The sequence below is a fragment of the Spinacia oleracea genome, chromosome 3, assembly GCF_020520425.1.
Source record: "Spinacia oleracea cultivar Varoflay chromosome 3, BTI_SOV_V1, whole genome shotgun sequence".
Classification (NCBI taxonomy): Eukaryota; Viridiplantae; Streptophyta; class Magnoliopsida; order Caryophyllales; family Amaranthaceae; genus Spinacia; species Spinacia oleracea.
This window is the reverse complement of record NC_079489.1, coordinates 10,232,820-10,247,436: the sequence shown is the minus strand read 5'-3', so window position 1 is coordinate 10,247,436 and position 14,617 is coordinate 10,232,820. Positions and strand designations below refer to the sequence as shown.

The window sequence follows — 14,617 nt, the reverse complement described above, 5'->3', positions numbered from 1 at the left end:
GGAAGAAAAACCATAATTCAGATTAACACTTTAATCAAAACCAAATTAAACAAATATATCGAAGAAAAAACTGGTAAATCTTCTAAAACATTTGAAAATGATAACAATTTCAGATCTGAAGAGCATACCATTCAAAGGCAGAGAATCATCAGTAGGAGATGGGGGATGAGATTATACCAAGAAGAGAAGCAGGAGGAAATAGAACGGGAAGCTCGAGAAAGCAAAAGGAAGAGGAAGAAAGACCTAGGTCAGGGCTGAACGTAAAGAGAGGGTCTAAGGCTGAAGCAACGTGGAGGAGCAAGATGCAAAGACGTGCCCACATCTGAGAAAGAGGGCAAAAACAATAAATTGGAAGAAATTGAAGGGAATTTCAGATACTTCACTATTGGATGAATAGTGAAACACAATTAGGTTCATCCCCCCACTTTATTTGTTAGAAAGAACAGGCTTTTATTACTTCTATGTGTAGTGCATCATTTTAAATTAATTCCACAACCCATTTTTATCTCTCTTCCCTATTCACACCCTAACTTATAACACCATAATGTTGTTCTAGTCTAAGCCCTATTGTATCTCCATCAATCAATTGATCTCCACCATGTTGTACGTTAGAACATCTTACCACCTATTCTCTGTAAGTGGAGTAGCCCCACTACAGCAGGGTGGCTACTCCACATCTCCACCATTACTTAGTTGTTCTAACTCTTCATAGATTATCCTGAAAATTGGAACCGGTAAAATGAGTGGAAATGGTGGAGATAATGGAAGAGAAGGGCATGGGCAATGTAGGAAAACTGGGGACAGGGTTGACAATCACTGTGACATTAATTTGGTTTCTGCAGTCAGTCCAATGGTCAAATACAAGGGATTTTGCTCTGGTTGTGACTGCTTGCTCATGGATGTGACTGTTTTCTCTGGTTGTCACATACATAACTCTTAAATGAAAGTTTGTTCATGCTTGGGACCAGCAAGGAGTGGCGGAGGCCGGAGGAACTCTCACGCGGTCACAGGCAGATTTATTTTGTTGCTCTTTTTTAGATCAGGGTGGATGTGCTGGTTAGAACTTTGTGGGTAGAGATGACACGAGGACTGTCTTTTGTATATAACCTAATGACTGTAGCTTTGAAAGCAAAGTTGCAGCAGGTGTATCCATCTCGGCACCAATTGGGTTTGGTTTTGAGATGTGAAAACTGAAAAGTGATAGTTGGCAGGAAGCCCATTGGAGTCTGTTCCTGCAGAACATTACTGAATATGGGACTCTTGATCTCTTACATTTCTTCCTAGGATGCTCGGACTCGTATACAGGTGTTCGATTTGGGTATGGGTTGAAGTGTCGGACTCAAATTTTTTGTTAGAAAGGAGAACAAGCTTTTATTACTAATGACACCAAAGAAATTGATGTAGCTAAAAAGATACTCAATTAGGTTCTAAAAATACAGAAATTGGAGAGAAACTTAATACGAAGAGAAAAATTGATCTAAAAAGTGAAGAAAATGAATATCGCATGAACTATGCCCCATTTCCTACATGATAAATTGTACTAATCTATGCCAAATGGTTAGTGTAATGGTCTCCAAAGTCCCAGTAAATATAATTCCAACCCACTTGATTGATTATAGTCTAGCGCACTTGAACCTTAATATACTTAAAACAAATACAACGACTCTATATTAATATTAAAAAAACCTGCTTAAATCTTAACGCATGTTAATCTACTTAAACCAAATACAGTCCCAATCCCTCTCAAATCCCAATTTGTAGTTTCTTCTGGTTTGACCATCCACGCTAAAAAGAGATTCAATTCGTTAATTATCCATCCCCTAAGATTCTACGGTGAATTTCAAGCAAAGTGAAGCCTGATGTTAAAGAAGATTCTAACCTTGACAAGACAATTGACTATCAAATCCAGGTTTATGGAGAAGGCCTTTTTGTAACTGAAATTTTTGGAAACCATTGTGGATCAAAGCTTTCCGAGTTACCAAACACTGAAGTGAAAACTGAAGTTTCGTGTGTGTAATTAGGACGTTTGAGGGATTTCAAGATCTGGGAGTTATATTTTTTTGGACAGGAAGACAACTGAGGAGTTGGAGGGAGCCAAAAAGTGGGGGAGTAGTTATTACCACGGTTCCATTTAAGGGTGTTGTTAAAACCTGTGTTGGTTTATACAACTTTTGTAGTAGTGGTTATGCCTGTAATTTCTTTCTTTCCTACTTTGTTTTGGGAAAAGAGCATTAATAAGCGGCATAGAGCTCTAAGTTAGATATTTAACCAAGAAGCCAACTTTTAATCCAAGTTTAGCCGATTCTGCTGCCTAAGCTAGACCAGCTGGACCACAACAATAACCACCATATGAAGCAATACATTGGCATCAGATATTTGACGCAGTTGCAAATAAATGAACCAAATAAATTATTAAAGCGCGAATGCATATATGGTGTAGAATCTCAAAACTACATCCAACTGCAGATAATAGAGACACCACATCTATGTCAAAAAAGCTCAACATTCAAACAATGCTAATCCAATTAAATTTTATCGAAGTTATTCTCACACAGTAAGAATAACCCCTCACCTATCAATTAATATAGAATAAGTACAGGGGATGTGTCACATTTCCAAATGCTAAGAAGCTAGATACTATATGTATACCATGTAGGAAAATAGTCCGATTAAAATAGATAAGCCCTTTATTTTGTACAGCAATATCAGACTCAAAAGGAATAGTTTCAGACTTAAAAGGAATACTTTTAAAATAAATGGCTTACCGAGTGTGGTCATTGATGCCATGATGAACTGAGCAATATATATTTCCACGGTGAACAAGCCTGTTCTCAGTTTCTTGCTCAACAAGGTTTAAAAGTACAAACTCGAACTGATTTTCAGAAAGATGTATTATTATACAGATGTTGGTTGATGGGATTCTGTCGGACTTGCATGATCTTGCGAACTCATATCATACACAGGTACCTCAAGGTCTGGTCTGGTGTCAACAACTTCCAAGGATTCATTTGGAAACGCATCAGGATAAGTGGCGAAAATCTTGGACTTGATGTTTCTCAACTTGAGAAATATGTAGTCAAGGTCACTCTTCATTGATTTCAAAAGACGTGTATTTTTTGAAAACTCAGTCATGACATCTGCTTAGCAATTGTCTAAGTATTCATTGATCAAAATGTGAAAGCACTGCATTGCTATCTTGCAACCTTCCTAATAGCAGGTGTTGTGTTTGCTTGAATGAATCTATAGCCTCTGTATCCATCAGAGTTTTCACTTCATGAGAAACCTCCTTAGATGCAGCCCTTATCGATGTCCTCTCCGATACTTTCATATGTAAATAGAGGCACAAGATATAGTCAGTATACGTCATTTCAAAAGGAAACAACAAGCAAGCTGTAATAAATTCTTACAGCATAACACTAATATGTGATTAAACATAAAATCAGAGACAAAATCGTAAAAGTCAAGCATCGTTGTTTCTGGCCTCCTAGGAGCACAATATTTGATAAGAGTATGGAGCTTCTATGTTGAATTGCCATTATTTCAGTGTTTCCAAACTGGTGCCTAGTAGATAATCTGACGCTAGCAAATAATATCAATCTAACAGTAAGAAATTTGGTTCAAATAAGAAAACAACACAGTGGTCAGCTTCATTTTTGCTTGATTGCTTTATACTTTTCGTTTCTACCTTGATTATGAAAAACACTGTAACACATATTACAACCCCTTGGAAAAGGTTTAAATGATGCAATGCAAATCAATAAGATAGAGAAAAGGATTACACAATGCAACCCCCTGGGGAACTTAGATGATGCAATAGTAATCAACTGATGGAGCAAAGAATTATTCCCAACACTCGATCAATCTTCTCTATCGTCAAACAAAAATACAGTACCATAATCAAATGACAGTAAACGATCCTTTAACAACAGAACAGTGAGCCATTAACCATCTTCTGATGTATAGGCTGAAGTCTGAACTCTGAACTACTTGCTCAAATAGCTCAATCCCAGATCAACTTTTATATTACCCCAAGACCTCTAAAACCAACACCAATAAAAATGTTTGGATAGGAAGGTTAAAGCACACTACTTTACCCTTGCAAAAACAGAGATACTTTTTCCAGATTACACTAAACTAAAGACGGATATAGATACTATTCCAAACAGAGTATACCCGTATGTACCTAATCAAACAAACCAACAAAATCACTCCAAATTAAATTAACCTAACCTACACAATTCAAACTAATTACCAACAAAACCCTAATTACCAACCATTTCTTACACAAAAAATAAATTAAAAGAGAGAAAAATTACCTTGCGAACCAAGTCAAGAAGCTTAGCACCATCTTTTGAATCACAATCATCTTGTTGTTGCAGAGAAGAGAGATCGAAGAAAATGGTGAAAACCGTACGAGGAGAAATAGGACGAATTGATAGTGAGTAGAGAGACCTTGTCAACCTGATGAGCGCGAGTTATGAGCTGGAGAAGGAGAGGTAAGAAACGAAATCCATAGTCCCGGATCATCCTTACTTTGAAACCCTAATTTGCAAAAATCTTCAGAAGTTCATCCACTTTGTAAATTTCGATTAGAAATTGATAGTTAGGAGTGAGAATGGTGTGGTAGTTCATGGAGTGAATTATGAAAAAGGAAGAAGAATGAGGAGAGAGAGAAAAGATCTGAATATCAGGGACTCATGGAGAGAGGCAAGGAAAGAGAGGCAAGGGACTGAGGGAGAGTGAAACGCGAGATTAGGGTTCAACATTGAGGAGGGCAGAAACGAAATTGTGAAGGAAGTAGAGGGCAGTTCTGTCACTACACTATTGAATGAATAGTATAAATCAACTCCTCACTTTTAAAGGTTGTAAGATGAGCATGGGATCATGCCTAATTACTCATGGTAGTATTGTAGATTTGTAGTTTGTAACATTACTACATACCACAGTAAGTATGAAGATCAAAACAATGGGCGCGCCCTAATATAAAAATCAAGGGAAGTGAGTTCCTAACCACCATCATGGAACGTCCAAAGTATCATGTACCCAAAGACTGACAAGTGCACCATAAAACGAATTAACATAACGCATGTGTGTCATGTGTCGACCTCGTACATGTTGACAAGAGCACCATTCTCGATGCTCTTGAATTTTGCAAAAACATATTATTTGTCATGTTAGTTTGTGAGTCAAACTTTAATATATTTCCATATAAAAATATACGATTTCTAAACATGATCGTAAATCCATCTTATAACACATCGTTCCCTAAGTGACTACACTACCTTAAAATAATACCAATAGGGCTCCAATTACTCCATGACTTTAAATTTTATAATTGCAATAATAATCATCATTTATCCTTCTCCAAATCTAGCTTCCTAATGTAACACACCTTCTTATGATGGTATAATACACGCACCTAATTTTATCTTATTTCCAATTTAATAAGTTAAAATATAATATAAAATTCAAATAAAATCGTTAGTTTAATTCTTAATGTTGTATCTAAAATTATTTAGATAGGTCAATTAAAACCAGGTCACTTTCGCCTTGTTTACCAAAAGAAGACCGAAAGTGTACGGACACTCTCTAGTCGATACTCATAGTAGAGACGTCCTAATTCTACACCCCAACAACCATCCCAATATAAAATACCCCCAAAATTCCACACAAGTCCAAAATTTCAGTTAGGATACCCTTATCCACCGTTGGATCAAACCATTTGCCCTCCTTCCACTCCTTTAAATAAATCCGAATATTCCTAAATCCCTCCTCAATATTCACCCTCGTTCAAACACTCTCATTAACACTCCCCCACGGCCCACCCTCTCTCTCTCTCTCTCTCTCTCTCTCTCTCTCTCTCTCTCTCTCTTCCAACTGCACTCACTTTCTCTCTCCTCCTCCATTAACAATGTTCACAAGAGACTACGACGTCATCGAGGAGATCGGAAGAGGACGATTCGGCGTCGTTTTCAAGTGTAAATCCCGATCAACTGGAGAAATCTTCGCCGTGAAATCAGTCGACAAATCGTTAGTTTCCGGCGATGCAACCGATAAACAATCCCTCATCGACGAACCCAAAGCTCTCCTTCTTCTTTCTCTCTCCTCCACCTCATCATCATACGTTACACGCCTTCACTCTACCTATGATACCCCCTCTCACCTCCATCTCGTTCTCGATTACTCCCCTTTTCCTTCTTTATACGACGTCGTTTCTCTCCGCCACCGTATCCCCGAGCCTGAATCTAAGTCCATTGGATTCTCTCTCCTTCAGGCTGTCCTACATTGCCATCAAAACGGCGTCGTTCACCGCGATATCAAGCCGGATAATATCATGTTCGATCCGGTTAATAAACGGGTCAAATTGTGCGATTTCGGGTCGGCTGGGTTTGTTAACGAAGGTGGAGCGACAATGAGTGAGGTTGTGGGGACGCCGTATTACGTGGCGCCGGAGATTCTAGAAGGGAAGGAGTACTGTGAGAAGGTGGATGTTTGGAGTGCGGGTGTCGTTTTATATATTACTCTTGCAGGGTTTCCGCCGTTTTGTGGAGAGAGAGTGGAAGAGATTTTTGATAAAGTATTGAAGGGTAATTTGAGGTTTCCTTTCAGGGTTTTTGGGAATTTCTCACCTTCTGTTAAAGATCTTTTGAGAAAGATGATCTGTAAAGACGTTTCCAGAAGACTCTCCGCTCAAGAAGCTCTCCGTAAGTACATTATTGCATGGCCTTTTCTTCACCTAATTTTGTTGAATTTCGGTTAATTTGTTCTTGCCTCTGTTTCTGTAAAAATAATTATGGGTTTATTCATTAGTTTTTTTAGATTCTTTTTGACGGTATTACATTCAATTTATTTCGAATAAAAAAAATCTAAAATATCGAAACAAATGCATCTTCAAAATATTTGACGGGATTGCATGCATTGAATTATTTTTGTACTAAATTTGATTAAATGCTTTATTTCTTTTCTAATGGATTAATTTCTATTTCCTGTTTCACGGGGTGGGCTTGATTGATTTAATCTGAATTCTTTTTGTAGATTTAAATTTAATTTAAAACTCATACAATTTCCTCTGTTTTTTTTCCTTCCCCTGTTTTTTCTATTTTTTTAGTTAACAAAAAAATGGTTTGAGAAAGAACAAAAAAGTACGAATAGTACATGAATATTCTTCTCTTTGACTGTACTGCATCATAAACTTGTATGGATTTGTGGAGATATTGTTGTTTAAATTTATACCTGGAGCCCATTAATATAATTACATAAATAACTCTATTAGTACACTAAATTAAGATGTTCGTATTAGAGCGGTTTCTCGAACTCTTGATTTTTTAACTTCTTATGTGCGGATTCTTTCCTTTACATTTTGGAACAAAAACATGTAAAATTCTCTTTAAAATAGCCGAGTTTGTAGTACTTGTTGTGCTTAATTAAAGATGTAAAACTCGTACAGTTATCGTATTAAATATTCCTGAATGCATAATTTACTAATGTGGGTCATTTGAATATGCGTTGTAGGACACCCTTGGTTCACGGAAAGTCCGCAAGTGGAGGGGGCAACCTACGACAGTGACCTGAATCTTTATAATTAGAAGATCGAAGAAACATTTGAGTTGTAAATACAGTACGGAATGAATATGATAGTAACAAACTAACAAAGCCAAGTAATAAGAGTATTATTTTCTGTTTTTGGCTTTGTGTGGAAGTAATGTAAATGAAGTAAGGTGTGGTGATGGTGGAGTATTAGTTAGTATATAATATAGTAAGGAGTAGTATGAATGAAGGTTCGAGGATCGTAAGCCCCGTTTTCCTTTAACTAATTGTGTGGCTTTTTCTCGGGTTTGTTCTTTAGTGTGTGTTCTGTGAAAGGCTTAAAAGCATGAGCAATTCAGCAGTTCACATCGGAATATATTGTACATATTACTAATGTCAAATACTTTGCTTTCTTATACTTGTATATCTTGTTGATTGTCTCGCTCTTGATTTTGATAAATTGAGTTTTCTAACCTGATTTAAGAGTACGATAAGAGCAAAGTTTGTACTTGGTATTAGACAATTTGTAAACCTCAAAATTACAATGTTAATGATCATCTCATCACACCAATATAATCGCCATTTTGAAATTAATGGGTTGGTAGAGGCTAATTCCACAAACAAAGTTTGATTCTCACGGTTTATTCCAATGCAAATAAGCTACAAGAACCCTACAAATTATAAATAGGAATGAGGAATTTAAAATCTGTGATTTACTGTAGACAAAACTTAATATTAATCATTAAGCCCAGCTATCCGCTTGAAAGCTGGGCCTGTTGGTAGTTTAGAATCCCTTCTTTGCCTCTTGGGCTGCGGGCCTCATTCGATCATAAAGGAGGCAAATGGGTCCAAAGTAGAGAAACCGATTTGGGCCCAACACTATGTTGTTTCACATGACTTTGTGAATGCGAAAAGGATTAAAAAAATAATAATAATAATGGATTATTATAAATTTATAAGAATCGTAGATAGGATTATGATAGGAACTGGAGAGAATTAGAGATGATTTCTGTGAGAGCCACAAGAGGGATTACAATCTGTATTTGGGAAGGATTTGAGGAGTCTTGATTATGTCTCGCGGTAAACATTGAACTCAAGGCTTTAAAACCCAAAGGTGGATGATTAAATGGATATCCACGAGAGGCTTTAGTTAGGATCACCTCAATTCAGGTTATTCGAATAATAAGTGATTTGATTTTTGTCGGATCAATAACAAGTTTGTGTGAATGCCAACTTATTTAGTTGGTAAAGCCTTGACTCCTTGAGTTGTGGTATCTAAATATAGCTGTGGGCCGGGTCGACCCGAAGCTCGACCCGATCCGGCACGAAAAAAGCCCAACCCGACCAGAGCACAAAAATAATAAGGCCCGTCACAGGCACGAAGTTGTGGGGCGTGGAACGGGCCCGCGCCTTGATTTTTTGGAAAAAGCATAACAAAGCACATTTAATTTAGTAAAATTGCCTTAGACACGAACGGGTCGACCCGGCACGAAGCCCGGTGTCTTGGGCCATGGTTTTGATCTTTTCGGCCCGACCCGATGTAACATGGGACTGTTGTGGGGCCGACCCGGTTAGGCACACGACCCGAAGCCCAACTCGCCCCGCCCATGGCCATCTTTAGTGGAATGTAAGATATGAAACCGAATTTCGTTTACATCATTTGTTGTCATGCCTTTTGTTACTCTCTCTACATAGACAATAGTTTATTATAAAAAAGTGACCGATTTTGAGCATATGACTTGACTCATAACACGACTTCTCCTCTCTTCCTTTTTCAAACCCCTAAAAAAGCTTTGTTGATTTAAGAGTTATTCTGCTTCCATCACCCATGCCTTGGAAAAATGTTTTAGGAAATTTTTATGGAATAAGGTAGAAAGAAGTAGGTATATGTCTAGGCTTTCTTGGGACAAGATTACAAGACCAATCAATGAGGGTGGGTTGGGAATTAGGAGATTGAAGGAATGGAACCTTGCTTTTATGGCCAAATTGGGTTGGGCGGTTTTAACTAACCCAGATAAATTGTGGGTGAAAGTTTTAAAAGAAAAATATCTCAAACATGCAAACCTGTTCAATTGTGTTCCAAATAACAATCAATCTCCGTTATGGAGAGACATTCTCAAAGGTCGTCCTATTCTTGAAAAAGGTATCATTATTGGTATTGGGAATGGTGACACTACCTCTCTTTGGTATCATCATTGGATTGGCACTCAACCATTGTATAAAACTGAAGGATTACAATTCCTGATTCTAAGGCTCACTGGTTGGTTAGCCATATTATTCGAAATAAAACTTGGCATCTTAATGATATTGAGCATCTCATCCCATCCCACATCAAATCCTTAATCCTTTCCTATCCTCTTTCTAATAACTGTAAGGAGTTAGATTTTATAAGATGGATTTATTCTAAAAATGGTTGCTTTAACATCAAGTCAGCTTATCATTGCCAATTCAGTACCATTCATTGCCCTACTTTAAATAATGTTTCTTGGCGCAAAATTTGGAAAATTCCAGGACCTTATAAATACAAAATGCTTCTTTGGAACTGTGCCCATCAGATTTTACCTGTAGCAGAGAGCTTACATCAGTTTTTACCTCAAATCTCTCCTACTTGCTCCAGATGCCGTTTAAATTCTGAAAATCATTTGCATCTGTTTAGGGATTGCCCCCAATCCAGTATTTTATGGACTTATATTTTTCAACGTGTTTGGTCTAACTCTAAGTTTGATTTTTATACTTTTTACAATTCTAATTGGAGTGCATGGATCACTTTTAACCTAAACAATTCTATTAAATGGAAAAGTTTGTTTATAACAGCTATATGGAAGATTTGGTTATCCAGGAATAGGGTGGTTTTTGACCTCAAAATGAAATCTGCATTTTCGCTTTATAATGATTTCTATGTAGATTGGACTTCTGCTAACAATTGTTCACAGGGTAAGGAGTTAGGTGCAAATCAGGTTCCAGGATTGACTAAGAAAACTTGGTTTCCTCCAAAAGATGGAGTGATGAAGTTAAATGTGGATGGTGCTTGGAAGTCAAATGCAGTGGCAGGAGGTGGAGGAGTCTTCAGAAGGTCAACAGGCTCCTGGTTTGTTGGATTCTCCAGTAAATTCACAGTTAGCTCTCCTCTTGCTGCAGAGCTTTATGCCTTAAGGGAGGGACTAATTATTGCTAGAGATTTCAAGTTTGAGAAGTTGGAGATAGAAACGGATGCTTTAAACCTCAAAGTGCTTTTGGGAAAGATTAAGGGACAAGATCATCATGAGCTGGGTCCTGTTTTGAGGGAGGTTGCCAACCTACTCAATCAGTCTTGGGTGGGAAACCTCACTCACATTCCGAAATTTTGCAACAAAGTGGCTCATTCTCTAGCTGCTCATTCTCTCATCATGGCAGTAGGAAGCAAACTGCATTACATTATCCCTTCCTGTGCAAAAAGTGATTATGAAGCTGATTTTGAAAACGCAAATCCAGAATATGTTGAAATAATTAGAAGAAAGGCAAGGGATGAAGCAAACTCAATTGTGGGTGCTAATCCTTCAATTGATAATGCAGTCACTTTGAATCAGGGGGGGACATCAGGGGGAGCGGCGCAGCTGGTGTTTGGTTCAATTGTTACTGACATCAAGGAAGCTAGAGACAAGTTGAAAAATGCTGATAACAGGAATCAAGATAAGGGTAAAGGGACAGCTTTCACTCCTTTTGTTGTTGGTGGTTCAACAATGGATACTGCTATTGAAAATGTTGAAGTAGAGGAAGGGGAGATTACCAACAACTGAAGTGTGTATTTTTCAGCAGGATGATCAAGCTTTTTGGTGGAAGATTTTGCAGATCATATGGAGATTCATGCTTCCTTTGCTTGATGCTTCTTTACTACAACTATGTTTTATTAATTTTCGTAAGACTACCAAGGCTATGGTTTGTTAAGTTTTTATGCCCCTTTTTGGCAAGTTTTTGGTTCTTTGGGGTTGCTCCAATCATGGAGGTGAAGCCTTTTTTTTTTATTTGCAACTTTGATAGTTTTACCCTTGCTATGCAGGGGTAAACCCTATGTACATTTTAGTATGTGATTAATATAATGTCGTCGGCTTGAGTAAAAAAGATTTAAGAGCTATTACTAACCTTCTGGTTGATGGTAAATCCTATTTCTTGTTTCTAATCTACCTAATTTAGCGGTTAAACCCATTTGTTAAATGCAGTGAGGGCCTGGGGGCGAGCTTTTCGCCTTTCGCGATACATTTGTTAACTTTTTGGGTTTAAATTTGAATAAACAAAGTCCATAACAAGCAAGTTAGGGCTTTAGGACATCAGGACATGTATTAAGTACTTGGATTGGATATCGACCCATCTCTATGAAGTATTTTTATTGAGCATATTTGCAAGAATTTATTATTCTGGGCCTGCTGGCCCAAATTTATTTATTTCCTTTTTGGCCCAGTAGACATGGACCAGGATTATCTACTTCACCATAATGAAATTGCCCACTTATTATGGCTCATATACGAAGTATGAAGTTTAACATGAATTACAACTTTACAACCACAAATATAAGATGTTGGGCCGAACATTAGATCGGCGATAAAATAAGGAGGAGGAGAGTTATGTCCATCAATAAGTCTAAACTTTAAAGGAAGTCGCGCACTAAAATCGATTGATAATAATAATAGGAGTAAGTCGAGTAACTCCTGTAGTTGATAAGGCTTGTCATCTTCATCTGGTATGATCTAATTTTTTTAATTTTGATCTGATATGATTCTTCCTGGTCTGGTCTGGTATTGTCTGGATGTTTTCTGTGAGTATTTTTTGACTTTTCCGATCTAATCTAATTTGAACCAAATTAAGTACTCCGTAAAAAACAATAAGAAGAAAGTGAAGAGAACATATAAGTTGGTGTTTTTTGTCCTTCTTTCTCCAATCTATACTAATATAATAAAAGACGTTGCGAAAAAAGTATATGTGCCACGTAGAAACTCTCATGTTTATTCTACGTCATCCCCTTACCAATGTTATATGATGTTATTAACAACCAAAAAACAATACAATAAGGTTCGAACACAAGACCTCAAGTTTGGAGAATACTCTCATTACCCTCTTAACCAACCCCTAATTGGTGTTTATTGATGCACATTAATTTATAAATACATGTTAGCATAATGTTTAAAACAACTAAATCTTTATGTTACCTTTTTATTTCGTATACACTATATTGGAATGAAAATAACAATTAAAATATTAGGAAAACCATGAATTAAACATGGTATCATAAGTCTCATAACCCTCAACTCTAGAAATGTCCTGCATATATCTAATTTCGTGTTTATTACTTTGAAGCACTTAGTTCCATTAGCAATAAATTAAACGAATTATACGATGATCTTTAAAAATTACTTAGCATGATGAATGACGTAATATACATGTTTAGTTGATGAAATAAATGAATCTTGCCAGTTTTATTGACTACATGTATTTTAATCAAAGATTAAGGTGGAGAAGAATCTCGAACTTTAATTATTCAATGTAACAAGAGGGGTATCGCCCGGGCTACAAGATTAGAAGACGACTCGCTTGTGGATACATGTAGGTATCAACAAACTAAATCAAGCTCCGTTTAAACGAAAACATACTATGGGGAAAAAATGTTGGTGTGTATCCAATTATTGGTCCTACATTAGAATTCACATTATGTAGTATTATTTAAAAGTTCAATTTCCAGCTCGTATTCTATTATACTGTCTGACATTTATTTAACTGTTAGATCATATTTTTATCGTTTATCAAATGCTAGGTGGAAGATTAGAAGGTGAAGGTCGTGATATGTGGTCTAACAGTTTACTAATTGTGTGAGATAATTTTCTACAAAGAACTCATATTATATAGTAACCCACCCGATTTTCAAATGTATTGATGAACAAAACGTAACTATTTAAAGTTGATGACTAGTAGAATAAATTAGAGGGCATAGAAATAACAAGAGTCGAGTGAGAGTGAGTGATGTGGAGAGGAGGGTGTGTACAAGCTAGTCAAGTTGGTGATGTAGCCGAAAGGAGACAAGATGTGTTTATTTTGTTTAGGGAGTTCAGATTGGTCCAATGTCAATGCTATTTTGCAAGTTGATCAATTATAAAAGTGTAACTTATACTTCATCTTGTATTCACATTTTGATTTCTTCTTATTTAATCATCATATTATGAATTTTATTTAATTAGATAGTTTAGATCAACATTTTGAGTACTTCCTAACAAGTTATTTTTCATATTAGTTCAAGTTTCACTCCTTTAAACTACGACCTTCTTTATTTGTTGATATATATGTAAAAGCAAAGAATATTGCTCCGCGCAAGAAAATGTGTTTAATTCAATCATCCTCCTGATTTAGTTACCTCTATTTAAACTTCCATCACCATCACCATCACCATCACCATCACTATCACCATCACCATCACCTTGAATTCGATTGGATGAACACTAGGAAGTTGAGTTGCTCATAAATCATAACCCTTAAGTTTCAATTTTAGGTGGATCCTCTTTATCTGAACCTATCTGAATTTTCTAACTTTAGGTGCGTTTTTTTATATGAATTTACTTGAAATTATTGAACCTAATTGAAACTTAATGGACATGATCCTACATGATTACAAGAGAATAAACTTATTGAATTTGATTGAAACATACTGGACCCGATTTGAACTTATATGAACTTATTAGACATAAAACTTTTTTTTTTTCATTTAGGGTTCATGAGCAAATGAGATTCCAAAGGTGGGAACGGGGTCTTGATTCTATGTTCAACAAGTTTGCTAAATATTTGATTTACGTAAATTCAAATGATATTGCCTTTCGCATCATAGATTATTTTCAACATAATCTGCGGAATATTTGTTGTTTTTCAATGAAATGATTTTTTTTTTTAAAAAGACAAGAGCTCCAATGATTTAGAATTCGACCAAACATCTTATTTAGATATATCATGTAGACTAGCTTTCAAGCAACGGAATTGAATTAATTTAGACTTTTTTTGTGGTATTTATTATTTTGTTCACAATTTTTTTTAAGTAAACGTTAGGCGGATATTTTATTAAATCATGTTCACAATA

At 36.4% G+C, this 14,617-nt stretch overlaps 2 protein-coding genes across 2 annotated transcripts; one reads left to right on the top strand and one right to left on the bottom strand.

The window, feature by feature from the left end:
• Positions 1–2,450: 2,450 nt before the first annotated feature.
• LOC130469466 (kxDL motif-containing protein LO9-177-like) lies at positions 2,451–3,367 on the bottom strand. The gene is given in 4 exon segments (XM_056838801.1): positions 2,451–2,460; positions 2,766–2,872; positions 2,968–3,168; positions 3,170–3,367. Coding segments are annotated over 4 exon segments (516 nt in total).
• A 2,413-nt stretch (positions 3,368–5,780) lies between these two features.
• LOC110802014 (phosphoenolpyruvate carboxylase kinase 1) lies at positions 5,781–7,945 on the top strand. The gene is made up of 2 exons (XM_022007441.2): positions 5,781–6,704; positions 7,513–7,945. The coding sequence occupies exons 1-2, from the start codon at positions 5,912–5,914 to the stop codon at positions 7,584–7,586; spliced, it is 867 nt and encodes a 288-aa protein (XP_021863133.1). The 5' UTR covers positions 5,781–5,911; the 3' UTR covers positions 7,587–7,945.
• The last annotated feature ends 6,672 nt before the right edge of the window (positions 7,946–14,617 follow it).

Coding starts and splice junctions, on each gene's coding strand:
- LOC110802014 (XM_022007441.2), top strand. CDS start 5,912: ATGTTCACAAGAGACTACGACGTCATCGAGGAGATCGGAAGAGGACGA. Junction 6,705..7,512: donor CTCCGCTCAAGAAGCTCTCC/GTAAGTACATTA, acceptor TATGCGTTGTAG/GACACCCTTGGTTCACGGAA.